This window comes from Hyla sarda, chromosome 5 (assembly GCF_029499605.1).
Source record: "Hyla sarda isolate aHylSar1 chromosome 5, aHylSar1.hap1, whole genome shotgun sequence".
In the NCBI taxonomy this organism is placed as follows: Eukaryota; Metazoa; Chordata; class Amphibia; order Anura; family Hylidae; genus Hyla; species Hyla sarda.
Window position 1 is genome coordinate 314,720,008 of NC_079193.1, and position 19,800 is coordinate 314,739,807.

A 19,800-nucleotide genomic window follows, 5' to 3' on the forward strand; every position below is an offset into this window, starting at 1 on the left:
TGTATTTCCCTTTTTTGTCTTCCTGTCGTTGCTTTTCATGATCTGTTCTTCACAAACTGTTATTTCTTTCTTTTTTTGCTTTATTTTAGCTGTTTCCATGCAGATGTTAACTTCCCATAACAATGATCTCACTCATATGAAACTTTCATTCTGTGGGATAACTTTTTCCCAGTTACATCATGTGAACTGCAGACATCACAGCAGACACTGTAGTGTTCTGTAGGTTTAATGCATTGGACATTTTATGTACGGTATTTATACAGTATTTATGGGCACATAGCTGAGCAAAACAGGAATGTAAAAGGGTTGTTACAAAAAGACATCATCGTTACATGTGCTGTTTTATAGCTTATTGAGGTCCTAGAACAGGGGTTTTCAAACTATGTCCCTCCAGCTGATGAAAAATACAACTCCTAACATGTTAGGAGACCTGTGATGGATTTCACATGCAAGATTGGAGCCCACACTCAGGAGAAGAAGGGTACAACCTACCAATCAACATTTCTACAGCAGTTTATTTATTGTCACAGTATTTATCCTCCTCCATCTCTTATCAATTCTATACACAAGAGCGACACTGGTCACTGGGAGATGCAGGCATGCCCCTGGGTGACTTGGCCCATCTTATTGCCCAACAAGGACCACTGGCACATGCCCATTAGAGTGCACACATGCCTAAGTCTGGACAGGAGAAGCCACATGTAGATGTAAGATAAAGCAGGGGGCCCCCACAGCGCGCACAAACAGTCATGGGGTCTCAGTTCAGGCACATAGTAGGGTTGTTACAGTACAGGCACGAGTCTGGGGGAGTAAAGGGAGGGGTGGTCCCTGCTCAGGCATATAGATTAGAACAAAATGGGAGAGTGCTCCACAGCGTAAAACCGCCTATCGGTAATCCACCAATATAACTAGGAACTCTTACCAAAGGAGGTTGTGTGAGCTCACACACAACAATGGTCAGTGTGAAGGAGCAGTAATCCCGGTCTGCAGCCTCCCAGACCAAACAAGCATAGACAGGTGGGGAGACTTCCAGGGAAGGAGTGGGGTTAAGCGGTGCTGACCAGGAGCAAGTACGTCAGGTAGAATGAGAAGGTTTATTGAATAAAAAATGTAACGCGTTTTGCCGCGCTTGCGCTGCGGAATGTGCTGCATTTTTTATTCAATAAACCTTCTCATTCTACCTGACGTACTTGCTCCTGGCCAGCGCCGCTTAACCCCACTCCTTCCCTGGAAGTCTCTACCTGTCCAGGCATATAGATATTAGGGTGGGGGAGCCTTCTACAATCCTACATAGTCACTCTACAGAAGACTCCACATGAACAATAATATGGTCATCTATGCATTTGTTTGAATGACATGTAACATCTGCCATAGAGGTTACACTTGGTCATCAGTGGGTCCACATTTAACCTCTTAAGGACTCAGCCTTTTTCTGTTTTTGCATTTTTAATTTTTTTCTCATCACCTTCTAAAAATCATAACGCTTTAAATTTTGCACATAAAATTCCATTTGATGGCTTATTTTTTGCGCCACCAATTCTAACTTGCAGTGACATTAGTAATTTTACCAAAAAATCCACGGCAAAACGGAAAACAAATTTATTGTGCGACAAAATTGAAGAAAAAATTTCATTTGGTAAATTTTGGGGGCTTCCGTTTCTACGCAGTGCATTTTTCGGGAAAAATTACCAATTCTCTTTACTCTGTAAGTCCATGGGGTTAAAATGATACCTTACTTATATAGGTTGGATATTGTACTTCTGAAAAAAATCATAATCACTCATTTTCTGACCCCTATAACTTTTTTTTTCTTTTCTGCGTAAGGGCCGGTATGAGGGCTCATTTTTTGCGCCGTGTTCTGAAGTTTTTATCGGTACAATTTTTGTGTTGATCGGACTTTTTGATCGCTTTTTATTCATTTTTTTCATGATATAAAAAGTGACCAAAAATATTCTATTTTGGACTTTTTGCGTGTACGCCATTGACCGTGCGGTGTAATCAATGATATATTTTTATAGTTCGGACAGTTACGCACGCGGATATACCACATATGTTTAGTTTTATTTACACAGTTTTTTTTTTTTTTTTATGGGAAAAGGGGGTGGGGCGATTTAAACTTTTATTAAGGAAGGGGTTAAATGACCTTTTATTCACTTTTTTTTTTTTTACTTCTTTTTTTTTTTTTTGCAGTGTTATATCTCCCATAGGGGGCGATGACACTGCACACGCTGTTCTTTTACCCTAATCCTTGCAAAGCCATAGCAATCAAACACCTATCGGACGCGACGGAGCAAGGTAAGGGGGTCTCTGCTCACGTCCTAGCTGATCGGAACATCATGATTTTATCCCGATAGTTCTGATCAGCCCGACTGAGTTGCCGGGAAGCTTTTACTATCGTTTTGAAGGGTTAATAGCGCATGGCACAACGATTTGTGCCGTGCTCTATTAGCCCAGGGTCCTGGCTATCATTAGAAGCCGGGACCGACCTGGTATGATTCGGGATCATGGTGTGACCCCGTTTTAAATACCTGGACCGGGTGCAGGGCGTACAGGTGGCTGTTCATCATATATTTTATGACTATGCCCAGTCATTAGTTTTGGCATAGATATGGATTTCCAGCTTGTTTGACCTGCTTAAAGAGGACCCGTGGCCAACAAACCCCCAAAGATTAGATTATCGTTACTTCCGCCAAATTTTTTATTTATCCTATATGCCTAGGGGCTGCCACCATTAAAATAATAAACTTTAACTTACCTTCCACCATTACCCTGGTGCTGTTGACCTATCTGCTGGGATCTGCAGCTCTGAAGCTGACAGATTCCTATTAAAAATTCCAAGAATAAACATCTGTGGTTTTGCATAGGAAAAAAAAATCCGCTTTTTGGCTTTATCCCCTGAACAAAATGAGTAAAAGAATTGGAGGTGACAGCTTCCCTCTTTAGATGATGAACTTCAGTGGCTTCATCCGGTGTTGTTCCGTGATTTAATCCCATTATATGTCCTAGCCAGAGTTTGTTATGGGCGTCAGAGAGAAATCTTAATTATTATTTTTTTTTTCCCTCTTATGTAGATTATATATATATATATATATATATATATATATATATATATATACATATATACATAGAATCTGTGTGAAATATATCTACATTTTTTATATGCTATACACAGTCGTCATATATACGTCATATATTATTGTCCAAAAGACTGTAACTTGCTTTTAGGATTAAAACTATTTTCAGGATATGTCTTTCTAAGGGTTGGAGCTCCTAAATTCCCACATAAAGCTTCTGATCCTCTGTTTCCCTTTTATTGGGCATTCATTCATTATGAGTAACTAGGCTACATGATAGTGGGCTTAAAGGGGCTCTTTCAGTAAATTCTTCCATATTTATGCACAGCTATGCCACAGCTTAGAAAATTATAATTTTCAAGGATGCGAGGCTGAGCTGCTTAAGTGCCACTTGGTACCCTCTATGTCAATAAACGGGGACAGGGAAGGGAGAGCAACACAGGGGGCAAACAATGCTGTGGCACTTAAGCAGTACCTGTCATCTTGGCTGTGGCACCCCAGACATCCGGTGCTCCGTGTCTAGTGACTGGCGATGCAGCGCGGAGGCTCGTGACGTCACAGCCATGCCCCCTCAATGCAAGTCTATGGGAGGGGGCGTGATGGCGTTCCGGTGAAAAAAATCAAACCCGTGAAAAAATCGGACCTAAGCTAGAGGGGGAGGAGCGAGGGCAGCGCCATGGGTTTGATTTTTTTTCACCGCACGTCTGCAGGAGATAATTAAGCCATGCCCCCTCATCCCCACACCGGCACTGCACCCGGCGCTCTAAACGAACGCTGGGTGCATCAGGGAGATCGTGGGGGTCCCCAGCGGCGGGACCCCCGCGATCAGACATCTTATCCCCTATCCTTTTGATTTTTAGAGTATAGGGTGTCTATGGGCAGAGTACCCCTTTAAGTTTTCCCCACGCTCCTATTATTACTTAGGACAGTGTTTTTTAACCAGAGTGCCTCCAGCTGCTGCAAATCTACAAGTCCCCCCACCCCCTGTACAGGGCCCAACAACTGATCCGTCCTCGGAGCTCTTCACCCCCCACCCTCCAAGATGAACAGGAGTGATGGCCCGCTCAGCCAATCACCAGGCTAAGGCAGTACCCCGTCTCAACCAGTGCTTGGCTAAGCAAGCGATCACTCCTCTGCATCCTTGGAGGTTGGAGCCGGATGTTACAGAATTAGTATTTTATGGGAAATATAAGTATTTACTAAAACAGAGAAGTCAGGGGAGGCCATAGGTCCACTTTTTAAAGGAAACCTTACTTTACTTTTATTTTGCCCAAACCATCTGGGAGGTCCTCGGCAGCTTCTTCCCTCCCCATCAGACTTGATTGATAAGTTTCTCCCTACAGTGAGAGGTCCATCAGTTAAAGGGGTACTCCACTCCTAGGCATCTTATCTCCCTATCCAAAGGACCCCTCGCGATATCCCGCGTAGCACCCAGAAATCTGCTGCACGGAGCGAACTAGAAGTCACACCCCCTCCTGTACACATGAATCGAGGGGTGTGACTTCACGAACACGAAAGCCCCAAGCTTCAATGTTCAGAACGCCGCGGTGCCGGCCCAGAGATCGCGAGGGTCCCTGCTGCCGGCGCATCCCCCCCCCCTACATTCAGTACATTATAGGGTCCAGTAGATGGAGTATTTATAGAGGAGGGCAGAGGTGCCATGGTGTATAATGCAGAATGGATAGAGATCTGTGTATTTTATTGGTCTGCCATTTGTTTTACAGAATACGTTTCACCTGAAGACTTCAGGCCCTGCAAAATCTGCGGTAGAACGTTTCTGCCGGCTGCTTTGGTATGTATGATATAAACCAGAAGAGTGTAATAGTTTTTTGTCATTGACAGATTATACTACATAACAGAGCCATGATGTGATTGTAACACAATAGTGGGGAATGGAGAACTTGTGCAATCTAAGGACCACTAAAAAATGAGAGCAGGAATCTAGATAGTTGCTATGGACTACTCCTGTACTTTTCCATTACACCGTGAAAGTTGATTATGGCGAATGTGAGACGCTTCCTCCCGGGAAAATTCTAATTCTAAATCAGTTGTTTCCCAACCGGGGTGCCTCCAGCCGTTGCAAAACTACAACTCCCAGCATGCCCGGACAGCCAATGGCTGTCCGGGCATGCTGGGACTTGTAGTTTTGCAACAGCTGGAGGCACCCTGGTTGGAAAACACTGTCCTAAGTAATAATAGGGGTGCGGGGAAAACTTAAAGGGGTGCTCTGACCCTAGATACCTTATCCCCTATCCATCGCATAAGGGATAAGATGTCTGATTGCGGGGGTCCTGCAGCTGCCGACCCCCGCATTCTCCCTGCTGCACCCAGTGTTACTTTAGAGCATCGGGTGCGGCACCGGAGGCTAGTGGCATCACGGCCGTGCCCCTTAATGCAAGTCTATGGGAGGGGGCGAGACGGGGGATTGAAATGAGATAGACCTGAAATGGGGGAGATGTAAAATGGGGGGATTAATGTGACATTGGGGGATGGGAAATTGGGGGGTAGAAATCAAATGGGGGAGATTGGACATGAAATTGGGGATTTACCATTTGTTTATTATATCGCAATGGCAATATATGCCTCCATAATCGCACATTTTCCCCAAAACGTGCAGCCCTATGTCCCATGAGTGCTATGCTTGGTGGCTGAATATGCATATGTTGTATATAGGAAGAGAAAACTATGGTCAGATCCCTCTTGTGGTGGCTTTTTCTTGGGAGAACAAAAGGATCAGGCATTGAAATTCAACATGGCAGATACCGTAGATATAATATAAATTCTGCCATGCTGTCCTGAGAGGCTGACATAGGTGATGATTAATATTTTATTACTTCCATAGTCATGAATGAGTCTATTCTCATAAATATAACAAGTGAGCTCAGTGTCCTGGAAATAACAGCATCAGACCTGCTAGTGTGCGCTCCCAGCACTGCCTGATCTCACCCAGCATGATTTATTCAACTCCATCACCTGCCAAAGACTGAAAAGCCAGTACTGGAAATAGATGACAAATCCCAGCACCCACACTTTTATTTTTTTATCGGAGTCCCCCAGTTTGCATGGGGGTCTGTGTGTTTTGTGGGGGTCTTTGTGTGCCCCATTTCTCCATGAATATTACAAGTCCTAAATTATAAGAGATTAATTCTATCTTTTTGGGATTTGTACCTAAACTTTTGACTGGTTGGGATCCAGGTGCTGAGAGAGGACATTTTTTATCTTAAAGCTGTGCCACTTTGTGTCTTCTTAAAAAAATAAATGGAGATTTTCCGACCCTGCAGTGCGGCTAGACAGGGAAAGAAAACCACCGGTGCCCGCAGTGTTACCTCCTTGTCCCAGGCAGGCACAGGGGCAACGCTGCTCTGAACAAGAACATTTACCTGTCTAAAAGCAATTTTAGGTTTATAATTCAGGATTTCTTTTTATGTCTCTAGAAAAAGCATGCCCCAGTATGCCAAAAAACCTTAGTTAAAAAAAGGAAAGTTTTTGACTCCAGCAGACAGCGAGCTGAAGGAACAGATATTTCCACTGTGAAACCCATAAAGCCAAGGGTGAGTAAAGAAGGAGTTCTGTAAAATACATTTTGTCTCCCACTGTCTGTGTATGTTCAATGGCAAGAAAGAGGGAAATGTTGTGGGTGATTTTCTGTAAATTATTAAGTGGTATTCCAGGCTTTGATATTGATGTCCTATCCATAGGAGAAGTCATCAATATTGGATCAGTGGGGTCCGGCTCCTGATGTTAGTCAGTTCACTATAGGAGCCATAGGAACACCATGTCCCCTCATTGTTCTCCAGGAACAGCTCCATACGTTTGGTAGCATAAACCTACTGTACCATGCACAGCTATTACATACTAACTGTATAGATCTGTGCCAGGCAAAGATCAGAGGACGCAGAGTTTGCCAGAGCTCATTGTTTGGGCTACCTGGTACCACTGTTCTGATGTTCGTGGCCTGTGCTGTGGATAGACCATGAATATTAAAGAGGTACTCCACTGCTCAGCGTTTGGAACAAACTGTTCCGAACGCTGGAGCCATCGCCAGGAGCTCGTGACGTCATAGCCCCGCCCCCTCACAACATCACATCCCGCCCCCTCAATGCAAGTCTATGGGAGGGGTCGTGACAGCTGTCACGCCCCCTCTTGTAGACTTGCATTGAGGGGGCCTGACCATGAGGGGGTGGGGCTATGACGTCACGAACTCCCGGCGCCGACAGTTTGTTCCAAACGCGGAGTACCCCTTTTTAGCCCTTTAATACTGTGTTGTGAGTACTTACATCTTTTGTAGTGATGTCATATAAATTATGAAAGCTGATTTGACATTGGCTGGCTTACTTTGCATCAGTATTTTGCACCAACCTTTCACCGCATGAGGTTGCACTGTTTCTATATTTGTGGTGCAAGTCACACAACCAATATTTTGGAATTCTGGTGGAATTGCAATTTTATATATGTCCCAATGTGTTAAAAAAAAATAAATACAAAAAAAAAGACACCGATCATAGTGTCATCACATGTAAGCAATGCAACAGCATGCAGTCTGTACTTTACTGTGAATATGATACGTCATCTGGAAAACCATTTTAGTGCAATGTAATGGTGTCTTTTGGTTTTCCAGCTAGGAGGGAAGGTGTGGAATGATACGGAGACAGGGCTCCATTGCTTTGTTTACATGCATTCCCACTTTTAGGAATATCTTTAATATGGATCTATATATAATACATAACATATCCACACAGCACCATGAACCTTAAAGGAGCACTCCGTGGGTGGGGGGGGGGGTTGCAGCCTTAACCAATCATAGCTCACCTCACACTGAACTGCTCTGGGCTGTGTGTAGCAGAGTGAGGGAGGAAGTTCTCCCCTATATGGCTTCAGATGATGTCACACCTGCTGGGCAACGCCCCTTCCCAGTCTGTGAATCTGAGACTGAGCAGAAAATACAGAGAAATATCAAGGTTGAAAACTTAAAAATAATATAAATAAACCGCCCCCTGCCTTTATCATGATGGGGGCAATGCACTGGGAGGATTATAAAACGTAACAAGATCATGAGAGGTCCTCTTTACACTATTCTAGAGATGAACTTGTCAGTTTGCGAGTAGCTTGTATAACTTTTTCATTGGAAATGTGAAAGAGTTTTTTTCTTTTTTTGCTGCTCTAGCGATGTTCTTTCACGTTACCACTTGCTATAACCATCATGTCATTTAGTTCTGATATGTGTATAGCTAGGGAGCCCCACTAAGTTTGATTTCGTCTTATTTCCATTCCTTTATTTCAGCCAGACCCTCCAAAGAAACCCTCCAACTGGAGAAGGAAGCATGAGGACTTTATCGCCACCATAAGAGCTGCAAAAGGACTTGGTCAGATTTTAAAAGAAGGAGGAGAACTTCCTCCACCTCCTCCACCCTCTTATGACCCAGGTATGTTTAGAAGGAAGTGACCTAGAAGCCTACGTGGGGTCGGGTACCGTCACCCCTTAAAAAAGTAACCGTTTTCAATACTGGGTTTGAAGTTTCACTGGAGGTCCACATTTGCAGAAGGTATGGTATTGTTTTTATTAAGGGACATTAACCTAATGCATTGTTTCCCAACCAGGGTGCCTCCAGCCGAAGGCTGTCCAGGCATGCCAGAAGTTGTAGTTTTGCAAAAACTGGAGTACGGCTTCATTCACACTACGTTTTTGTAATTCAGTTCCCGTATACGTTTTCAATATGAAAACCGTATGGAACCATATTGAAAACCGTATGCATTGACTCAATTGAAAACCGTATGCCAAACGATGCATCCGGTTGTGTCCTTGTACGGTTTTGTCAGTTTTTTTTTTTCCCGTACCCAAAACCGTAGCCTACCACGTTATTGGTCCAAGTGAAAAACCGTATTTAAACTGTATACGTATTTTTTTAACATGGGAGTCAATGGGAACTGTACAGAACCGTTTTCACCATACGGTTTTTTACTTTGCACAGTTTTTTTTCTTGGAATTTCAATCAAACAAGTGAAACTTTATTCATAATGAAGTGAAATGTTAAAAACGTATCCTTTTTTTCTGAAAAAACGGATGCAACCGGACATCATTTTTAAACCGTATATGGATTATAACCGTATACGGGTAAAAATGTGTACGCACGTTTTGATACAGTTTAGTACGGTTTTGAGGAATCCGTTTTTCATCAAAAACCTGATATGGGAACTGTTTTGCAAAATCATGGTGTGAATGCAGCCGTATACTGGTTGGGAAACACTGACCTAATGTATAGCAATTCAAGCTACTGCTGACAGAAAGAGCTGTGGGTATCTGTTACATATAGAAGTATATAAATCTGGAGATAGGCATATATACATCTGGAGTCCCCTCATAGCCCACCGCCCCTCCAGCAGAATACAGGAAGAGGAAATGGCAGGTTTTGTCTGCTATCCTTTGTCAGAATAATAGACAAAAGATCATATTTTTATTTTTTTTTATTTTTTTTCTTGCGATAGGATGGGCAACATTGTCTGCTGTGCCAGCTAAGCGGGAGGGGTGGGGGCTGTGCTTAAAATGTGCAATTTAGATGGGAGAACACAGATTTTTTAGGGTATATTTGCTTATGGTAAAAATGGGACTGCAGAGAAGTACATTACTGCACAACTGTATGTACCGTATGTAGATATGGGGAGGAATTTATCAAAGGATTTAGACTTTTTTTTTTTTTGGTTGGGCGCAAAAAAGTGAAACACGTGTTGCGTGGCACTTTTTTTTTTGTGCAACCTTTAGCCCACAGCACTTTTGAGAGAAAACACTGGACAGTCAAAACTCTGTTTGCAGGTGCAGTGGGCAGGACTTTATCATTGCCACTTTTTTTTCCAAAAAGTCACAGTAGGCCCCATAAAAAGGATATACTGAAGTAAAAAAAAATGTGTACCACGCCATATTTATCACATGCCCTGCACCATTTAACATATTTGAAGGGAGATTTATCAAAACCTGTACAGAGGAAAAGTTGCCCATAGCAACCAATCAGATGGCTTCTTTCATTTTGCAGAGGCCTTGTTAAAAATGAAAGAAGCGATCTGATTGGTTGCTATGGGCAACTGGGCAACTTTTCCTCTGGACAGGTTTTGATCTCCCCCTTGGTGCACGTATGTATTTCCAACACCTCAAATTAAAGGTGTAAGGTGTAAAATGTTCACCTATATGGTAAAAGTCTACAACTCCCAGCATGCCCTGACAGTGAGGACATGTTGGTAGTTGTAGTTTTGCAACAGCTAGAGAGCCATAGGTGGGGGATTGCTGCCCTGGCATGCGTCTCTAGATTATACGTAACTACAACCCCCCAGCTCGCCATGTGAATAAGCCTGCCCCCTGCCCCCCCCCCCCCCCACAAAAAAAAAAAATAATAATTTACCCTCTTTTCCCATTTCACAAATAAAAAAATCCAAAAATGTCCGAACTATTAAAACAAAATGTTAATGATCCTGTGCGGTGAATGGCGTAAACGTAATAAAAAAAAATCCAAAAGTGCAAATTTCTGTTTACATGACATGTCAAGATAACGACAAATAAAAGTGACCAAACCGTTACATGTATGCAAAGGTGGTGCCGTTAAAAACTAAAGATTATGGCACAAAAAATTGCCCTCCTGCAGGACCATGTACGGAAAAATAAGAAAGTTATAGGGGGACAGCAATGCAATACAACAATGTGCAGCACTTAACACAGCCACTTTTCCTTTCAGTATGAAATTGACTGTGCTGAGGTAATTTTTTTTTCTAATTCTCTGATGAATTATAAAATGTCACATGCTGTGCGCCATTTCAAATTTGTCGCATGTCAGCAGTTTTACAGTTGAAAATGATGGACTGTACACGTTTACCACAGACAATTATACACCCCCCCCCCCAAACAGCCTTTGCTGCTAGTGCGTTTACAATTGCAGAAACCTAGTATAAGGATACAGCCCTTAACCCAGTGTTTCCCAACAAGTGTGCCTCCAGCTGTGGCAAAACTACAACTCCCAGCATGCCCGGACAGCCGTTGGCTGTCCGGGCATACTGGGAGCTGCAGTTTTGGCGCAGCTGGAGGCACACTGGTTTGGAAACGCTGCCTTAACCCCTTACTATAAATGGCTTTATTTCTAAGAAGACTTAAAATATAATGTACACATGAAGGCCATATCTTTTAAAGACTATTTGGCATTGTACACCAGGCACATTTTATTGCCCTGAGTCACTTTAGTCTATTGACTGTGTCCTGGAATAGAACTGCATATTTTGTGCATAACATGAGCTGTGGCATCATACATATTTAATCCAAAAAAAAAAAAAAATGCTAAGTTTTTCTTTTTTAGTTTGTTTATATATATATATATATATATATATATATATATATATATATATATATATATATATATATATAAATTTTTTTTTTTTTTTTTTTTTTGAGGCTATTATAAGCCCTAACGCTGCATGTTTTCCTCCTGCTTCATGTCTTTAGACTATGTTCAGTGCCCGTACTGTCAGAGGAGGTTTAATGAGAACGCGGCTGACAGGCACATCGGCTTCTGCAAGGAACAAGCGGCTCGAATAACCAATAAGGCCAAATTAGGTGGAGAGCCAAAAGGGAAATCAATTCCTCGCACTCAGGTAATTATATTATATGTATTGTCGGTAATGAGCGAACGTTTAGATCCGGTTTGTCAGTGTTCACATTTCTGTCAAGAGATTCACATGTTTTTAATGGGAAAACTAGCACTTTATAAGTCAGTTGGATCCATCACTATTATCAGAGCATTGGACACTGTGATAAACTCTACACTATTGTTGGCGATATACCGGTTCATACCGAATACTGGTGTGTTTTTTTTTCCTGTCCGATATAAATTTTTCCCTATACCGCAATACCAGTCGGGTACTGGGCGCTCCCATATCCCAGCCGGACTGGTGCCAAATCCCATTCACTTAAATGAGCCGACCAGAGTCAGATAGTGACTCTAGTCGGCTCATTTTTGCCCCGTATGCGGTTTTGTGACCGGACCTAAGACCGTGGTATGCTATGGTTTTAAAGGGGTACTCCATTGGAAAACATTTTTTTTTTTTTATTGTTTTTTTTTAAATCAACTGGTGCCAGAAAGTTAAACTGATTTGTAAATGACTTCTGTTAAAAAATCTTAATCCTTCCAGTACTTATCAGCTACTGTTTGCTCCACAGGAAGTTCTTTTCTTTTTGAATTTCCTTTCTGTTTGACCACAGTGCTCTCTGCTGACACCTCTGTCTGTTTTAGGAACTGTCCAGAGTAGGAGCAAATCCCCATAGCAAACCTCTCCTGCTCTGGACAGTTTCTGACATGGACAGAGGTGTCAGCAGAGAGCACTGTGGTCAGACAGAAAAGAAATTCAAAAAGAAAATAACTTCCTGTGGAGCATACAACAGCTTATAAGTACTGGAAGGATTAAGATTTTTTTTTTTTTTAACAGAAGTAATTTACAAATCTGTTTAACTTTCTGGCACCAGTTGATTTAAAAAAAAAAAAAAAGTTTTCCAGTGGAGTACCTCTTTAAGTCCGGTCACATAATGGATGCGGGGCAAAAATGACCCAGCAGCCGTAGTGACTAACTGTGATGTGAATGCAGCCTTATACATGCTGGATGTGTGGTCTGGAGTCTAGAAGTGGCTGCCCTGCTTTTTCTCTACGCCTGCACACAGTGCTGTGATTCTCCATTGCCATCTGCCTTTTGTGAGCATTCCTTGTCATCTACAGCCTGTGTGATCTGCTCCTGGTATGCTCTCCCCAATGTTCACACTCCGATATTGTGTACTGTCTCCTTTCCTCCCTGCTGCTATCACTAACACTGAGAAAAGAAAGTTGGAGCGTGATGGATTTTTATCAGACAGAGCCTTAACTCCTTAACGACCACAGACGTAAATGTACGTCCTGGTTTGGCAGTACTTCGCGCACCAGGACGTACATTTACGTCCTGTGTATGATCGCGAGCATCGGAGCGGTGCTCGCGTCATCCACAGCAGGTCCCGGCTGTTATCAGCAGCCGTGGACCTGCCGGTAATGGCCGACATCCGTGATTGCGCGTATGTCCGCTATTAACCCCTCAGATGCCGTGATCTGTACAGATCACGGCATCTGTGGCAATGTGCTATATAAAATAGATGATCGGATCACCCGCAGCGCTGCCGTGGCTATCCGATCATCTGTAATGGCGAACGGAGGTCCCCTCACCTGCCTCCAGCCGTCTCCCGGCGTCTCCTGCTCTGGTCTGAGATCGAGCAGACCAGAGCAGGAGATAGCCGATACATAGCACTGAACAGTATTAGCAATAAAATGATTGCTATAGATAGTCCCCTATGGGGACATAGAAAATGTAAAAAAAAAAAAAAAAAAGTTGAAAAATGTAAAAATAAAAAGTACAAAAAAAAATCCCCTCCCCCCAATAAAAATTTTCATTGTAAATTTTTCCCCCAAAAAGCGTTAATTATTTTTTTTATAAACATATTTGGTATTGCCGCATGCGTAAATGTCTGAACTATCAAAATATAATGTTAATGATCCCGTACGGGGAAAGGCGTAAACGTAAAAAAATTTAAAAAGTCCAAAAATGCTGCTTTTTTGTCATATTATTTTTTTTTTAAATAATTATATAAAAATATACAGATGACAGCGCAAAAAATGAGCCCTCATACCGCCCTATATACGAAAAAATGAAAAAGTTATAGGTGGTCAAAATAGAGCGATTTTAGATTACTGATTTTGTACAAAAAGTTTTAATTTTAATCGTATTGACCCACAGAATAAAGAACACGTCATTTTTACTGTAAATTGTACAGTGTGAAAACAAAACCCTCCAAAATGTGCAAACTTGTGGTTTTCATTAAAATTTAATTTTTTTGGGGTTTGCTGTACATTTTATGGTAAAATCAGAGTACAATTGGTCACGCAAAAAACAAGCCCTTATATGGGTCTATAGATGGAAATATAAAAGAGTTATGGACTTAAGAAGGCGAGGAGGAAAAAACGAAAATGCAAAAATAAAATTGGCCTGGTCCTTAAGGTGAAAATGGGCTTTGTAAAGGTAATAGCGGGATCAAAACATTTTTTTTTTTTTTTGAGAATGTACAAAATGTGTATACTTTTATTTTTTTTTATATACATTGAACTTTTTTTATGAAGAAAGAGATGTCCAGCGAGATCTTTATTTTGGCTCACAAACACAAGACATCAGAAAGATGTAACTTTTGAATAAAACCATATTCAGTGCTATTAACTATTAACAGTGCTACTATTAACATAAGTTAAGAAATACATCAGTGCATCATTTTGGACCTAGAAAAATGTGGGAATTTGCTTTTAGGTTCTCAAACAAAAACTATTATTGCACACCATATTAAAGAAATTGTCCAACACATGCAAACCCTAAAATCCTAGATCTATCACTCCCCTCTCAAATGCTTACATAGGGCAAACAACAGGCTTAGACTATGTTCACACATTGTAAAATGAATACCAAAATACATCTGTAAAATAGAAATAAAAAGCCCATATTTTTTTATCTAATAATGTGCACAATAAAAGTCATTGAAAAAATGTCTGGTGGTGCACACACTGTTTAAAAAACACTTTTTTTAAACAGTGTGTGCACTGATAGACCTCTTTAACAATCTGTGGGGGTCTGAACACCCAGACCCTGGCAGATTAAAACATTTATCATATTTGTGTGCCTTAAACAGTCAGAATCAGAGTTTTCTCTGGTCAGTCACACCTGTCCTCCAGCACAGGAAAGGGGTTCCTTCCAGCAAGGTATACAGTGGGGCCAAAGTATTGTCAGCCACCAATTGTGCAAGTTATTCCACTTAAAAAGATGAGGCCTGTAATTTCCATCATAGGTATACCTCAACTATGAGAGACATAATGAGAAGAAAACAATCTATAAAATCACATTGTCTGATTTTTAAAGAATTTATTTGCAAATTATGGTGGAAAATAAGTATTTGGTCAATAACAAAAGTTCATCTCTATACTCAATGCTTTGTTATATACCCTTTGTTGAGGTCAAATGTTTTCTGTCTTCACAAGGTTTTCACACACACTTGCTGCTATTTTGGCCCATTCCTCCATGCAGATCTCCTCTAGAGCAGTGATGTTTCGGGGCTGTCGCTGGGCACCACGGACTTTCAACTCCCTCCAAAGGTTTCTATGGGGTTGAGATCTGGAGACTGGCTAGGCCACTCCAGGACTTTTAAATGCTTCTTAAGAAGCCACTCTTTCATTGCCTGGGCAGTGTGTTTGGGATCATTGTCATGTTGAAAGACCCAGCCAGGTTTCATTTTCAATGCCCTTGCTAATGGAAGGAGGTTTTCACTCAAAATCTCACGATACATGGCCCCATTCATTCTTTCCTTTAAACGTATCAGTCGTCCTAGTCCCTTAGCAGAAAAACAGCCCTAAAGCATGATGTTTCCACCCCCATACTTCACAGTAGGTATGGTGTTCTTTGGATGCAACTCAGCATTCTTTCTCCTCCAAACATGAAAAGTTGAGTTTTTACCAAAAAGTTGTACTTTGGTTTAATCTGACCATATGATAGTATCCCAATCCTCTTCTGAATTATCAAAATGCTCTCTAGAAAACTTCAGACGGGCCCAGGCATGTACTGGCTTAAGCAGGTAGACATGTCTGGCACTGCATGATTTGAGTCCCTGGCGGCATAGTGTGTTACTGATGGTAACCTTTGTTACTTTGGTCCCAGGTCTCTGCAGGTCCCCCTGTGTCGTTCTGGGATTTTTGCTCACCGTTACTGTGATCATTTTGACACCATGGGGGGAGATCTTGCATGGAGCCCCAGATTGAGGGAGATTATCAGTAGTCTTGTATGTCTTCCATTTTTGAATAATTGCTCCCACTATCGATTTCTCCCACTATCGATAGGCTTCTTGCCTATTGCAGATTCGATCTTCCCAGCAAGGTCTACAATTTTGTTTCTGGTGTCCTTCGACAGCTCTTTGGTCTTGGCCATAGTGGAGTTTGGAGTGTGACTATTTGAGATTGTGCACAGGTGTCTTTTATACTGATAACCAGTTCAAGCAGGTTCCATTAATATAGGTAATGAGTTGAGGACACAATAGACTCTTAACCCCTTAACGACCAAGGACGTAAATTTACGTCCTGGTGCTGCGGTACTTAGCCCACCAGGACGTATATTTACGTCCTTTACATGACCGCAAGCATCGGAATGATGCTCGCATCATGCACGGCTGGTTCTGGCTGCTGATCACAGCCAGGGACTCGCTGGTTATGGCCGACATCCACGATCGCACAGATGTCCACCATTAACCCCTCAGATGCCGTGATGAATACAGATCACTGCATCTGCGGCAGTGCGGTCAGAAATATGGATGATTGGATCGCCCACAGCGCTGCCATGGTGATTTGATCATCCAGAACAGCGCACGGAAGTCCCCTCACCTGCCTCCGCCGCGTTCCAGGGGTCTTCTGCTCTGGTCTGAGATCGAGCAGACCAGAGCAGAAGATGCACAGCAAAAAGAAACAGAGCAGAAGATGACCAATAACAATTATTACACATATTTGGTATTTCTGCGTGCGTAAATGCCCGAACTATTAAAATATAATGTTATTGATCCCGTTCAGTGAACGGCGTAAACGTAAATTTTTATTTTTTTTAAATACGCAAAATTGCTGCTTTTTTGTCACATTTTATTCAAAAATAAATTAATAAAAAAATGTATAAAAGTTTTTGAAACACAAATGTGCTATCAATAAAAAGTACAGATCATGGCGCAAAAAATTAGCCCTCATACCGCCGCTTATACTGAGAAATGAAAAAGTTATTATAGGATTTTAAACATACTAATTTGGTTAAAAATTTGGCAATTTTTTTAAGCGCAACAATAATAGAAAAGTATATAATCATAAGTATCATTTTAATCCTGTTGACCCACAAAATACACATGTCATTTTTACTGAAAATTGTACGGCGTGAAAACAAAACCTTCCAAAATTAGCAAAATTGCGGTTTTCTTTTTAATTTCCCCACACAAATAGTATATTTTTTTGTTGCGCCATACATTTTATGGTAAAATGAGTGATGTTCTTACGCAGGACAACTGGTCGCACAAAAAACAAGCCCTCATACTAGTCTCTGTATGAAAAAAAATTTAGAAAACAAAAGGAGGAAATGCGAAAATGCTAAAATAAAATTGGCCTGGCCCTTAAGGTCAAAATGGGCTTGGCCCTTAAAGGGGTACTCGGCACCCCTAGACGTCTTATCCCCTATCCAAAGGATAGGGGATAAGATGTCAGATCTCCGGGATCCCGCTGCAGGGGACCACCGGGATCTTGGCTGCAGCACCCACCTGGATGGCTTCCACCTCACACCAGGATCCGACCACAATGGCGGACGAGTGTGACGTCACGACTCCGCCCCGTGTGATGTCACGCCCCGCCCCTTCAATGCAAGTCTATGGGAGGTCCCTCACACCCCTTCCCATAGACTTGCAGTGAGGGGGCGGGGCGTGACGTCATACGGGGCCGAGTCGTGACTACACGCTCGTCCGCCATTGTGGTCGGAATCCGAAGCCTCCAGCGTTCCCGGTGTGATGTGGAAGCCGTCCAGGTGGGTGCTGCAGCCAAGATCCCGGGGGTCCCCAGCAGCGGGACCCCTGCGATCTGACATCTTATTTGTAAGATGTCTAGGGGTGCGGAGTACCCCTTTAAGGGGTTAAAGAAGAAGTTACAGGTCTGTGAGAGCCATAAATGTTGCTTGTTTTTAGGTGACCAAATATTTACCAGGAATTTACCAATTAATTCATTAGAAATCCTACAATGTGATTTCCTGTATTCTGTGTCTCATAGTTGAGGTATACCTATGATAAGAATTACAGGTAGAGATGAGCGAACTTACAGTAAATTCGATTCGTCACGAACTTCTCGGCTCGACAGTTGATAACTTATCCTGCATAAATTAGTTCAGCTTTCCGGTGCTCCGGTGGGCTGGAAAAGGTGGATACAGTCCTAGGAAAGATTCTCCTAGGACTGTATCCACCTTTTCCAGCCCACCGGAGCACCTGAAAGCTGAACTAATTTATGCAGGATAAGTCATCAACTGCCGAGCCGAGAAGTTTGTGACGAATCGAATTTACTGTAAGTTCGCTCATCTCTAATTACAGGCCTCTCTCATCTTTAGAAGTGGGAGAACTGGCACAATTGGTGGCTGACTAAATATTTTTCCCCCACTGTATGTGTGTGGTGATGCAGAAGAGGTTATGGACAGTCCAGTCTTAGTTCTGAGAGAGAATCACTAGTATAGTGGGTTGAATAATAGACTACACAGGGGTTGTTAATAGTCTTTAACTATACAAACTCGTATCTCTGCATAGACACTGTATACACAAAGTAATAGGATATGTTTAATACAAATTTGCACTAAGATTATTGCTCTTTTGTAGCCATTTTTAACCGTGTTCCTGTGCATAACATTTATGTATAACTATCTCTTTATAGTACAAGGCCCCTTCACTTAAGAAGACTAATTCCCCAGCCTCCGTGTCCACTTCAAATTCCCGCTTACCACAGCCACCAAACATTGGTAAAACAGCTTCAGGTATGACATTTCGTGTATACTTCACCTGTATAGTGTGAGATCTAGTACAAGTTAGATAGAATTCTCATTACTTGGATACAGTAAGATGTCTGGCAGCAGCCTATCCTAATTGATAATCCTTGTGTTAGCTTCATTATGAAAGCGATAGTCTGTGACAGTGTTTTGCAAAACTACAACTCCCAGCATGCCCGGACAGCCAAAGGCTGTCCGGGCATGCTGGGAGTTGTAGTTTTGCAACAGCTGGAGGCCCCCTGGTTGGTAAACACTGGTCTGTGATCACACTGGTTTGACTGCTTCTTTTTCAGGTTTCCGTTGCTTTATCAATGTCAGAATAGCGTAGCATGCAGCATTATTCTATCCAGTGCAAGAAACGAGTGACAAGTCAATCGTATCCATCATGGATCCTTTAAAAAACAGAAGCCATGAAGCCATTGTAAACAGAGCCCCCATCAGGTTCAACCTATTAGACCTAATTCACACATTACAAGTTTAATCAGTAATATGCATTTTCAAGCCAAAATTTGGGCTAGATGCTGAAAGTTAAACAGATTTGTAAATTACTTCTATTTAAAAATCTTAATCCTTCCAGTATTTATCAGCTGCTGTATGCTCCACACAGAGTTCTTTTCTATTTGAATTTCTTTTCTGTCTGACCACAGTGCTGACACCTCTGTCCATGTCAGGAACTGTCTAGAGCAGGAACACATCCTCATAGAAACCCTGTCCTGCTCTGGACAGTTCCTGACATGGACAGAGGTGTCAGCAGAGAGCAGTGTGGTCAGACTGGAAAGATTTTTAAATAGAAGTAATTTACAAATCTGTTTAATTTCCTGGAGGCACTGTCAATTTTTGTCAATTTTACTAAAAATTTTTTATTGAAAATAGCCGCCACTAGGAGTCATCTGTCTTTATGCAGACAGACTATTCTGTATTTTGCTGCATAATGAATACCAGCCGTAAAGTGTGTTGGTATCCAGTGTAGGAGATCACCCTTGCACAAATGAGCCTTTAGCTGTTCCTGAACTACAACTCCCATGATGGGAGTTGTAGTTTTGCAACATCTGGGGATACAAACTTTGTAAAACTCTGTTTTAGAGCTGTGTATTCTCCAGCTGCT

The 19,800-nt window shown here is 42.0% G+C and overlaps 1 protein-coding gene across 1 annotated transcript in view; it reads left to right on the plus strand.

The window, feature by feature from the left end:
* ZC2HC1A (zinc finger C2HC-type containing 1A) overlaps positions 1-19,800 on the plus strand; it is a 70,557-nt gene that overhangs the window by 11,835 nt on the left and 38,922 nt on the right. Inside the window, exons 2-6 of the mRNA XM_056522202.1 lie at positions 4,799-4,866; positions 6,509-6,625; positions 8,356-8,497; positions 11,551-11,699; positions 18,584-18,683. Coding sequence (XP_056378177.1) covers positions 4,799-4,866; positions 6,509-6,625; positions 8,356-8,497; positions 11,551-11,699; positions 18,584-18,683 — 576 coding nt within the window. The remainder of the gene's footprint in view (positions 1-4,798; positions 4,867-6,508; positions 6,626-8,355; positions 8,498-11,550; positions 11,700-18,583; positions 18,684-19,800) is intronic.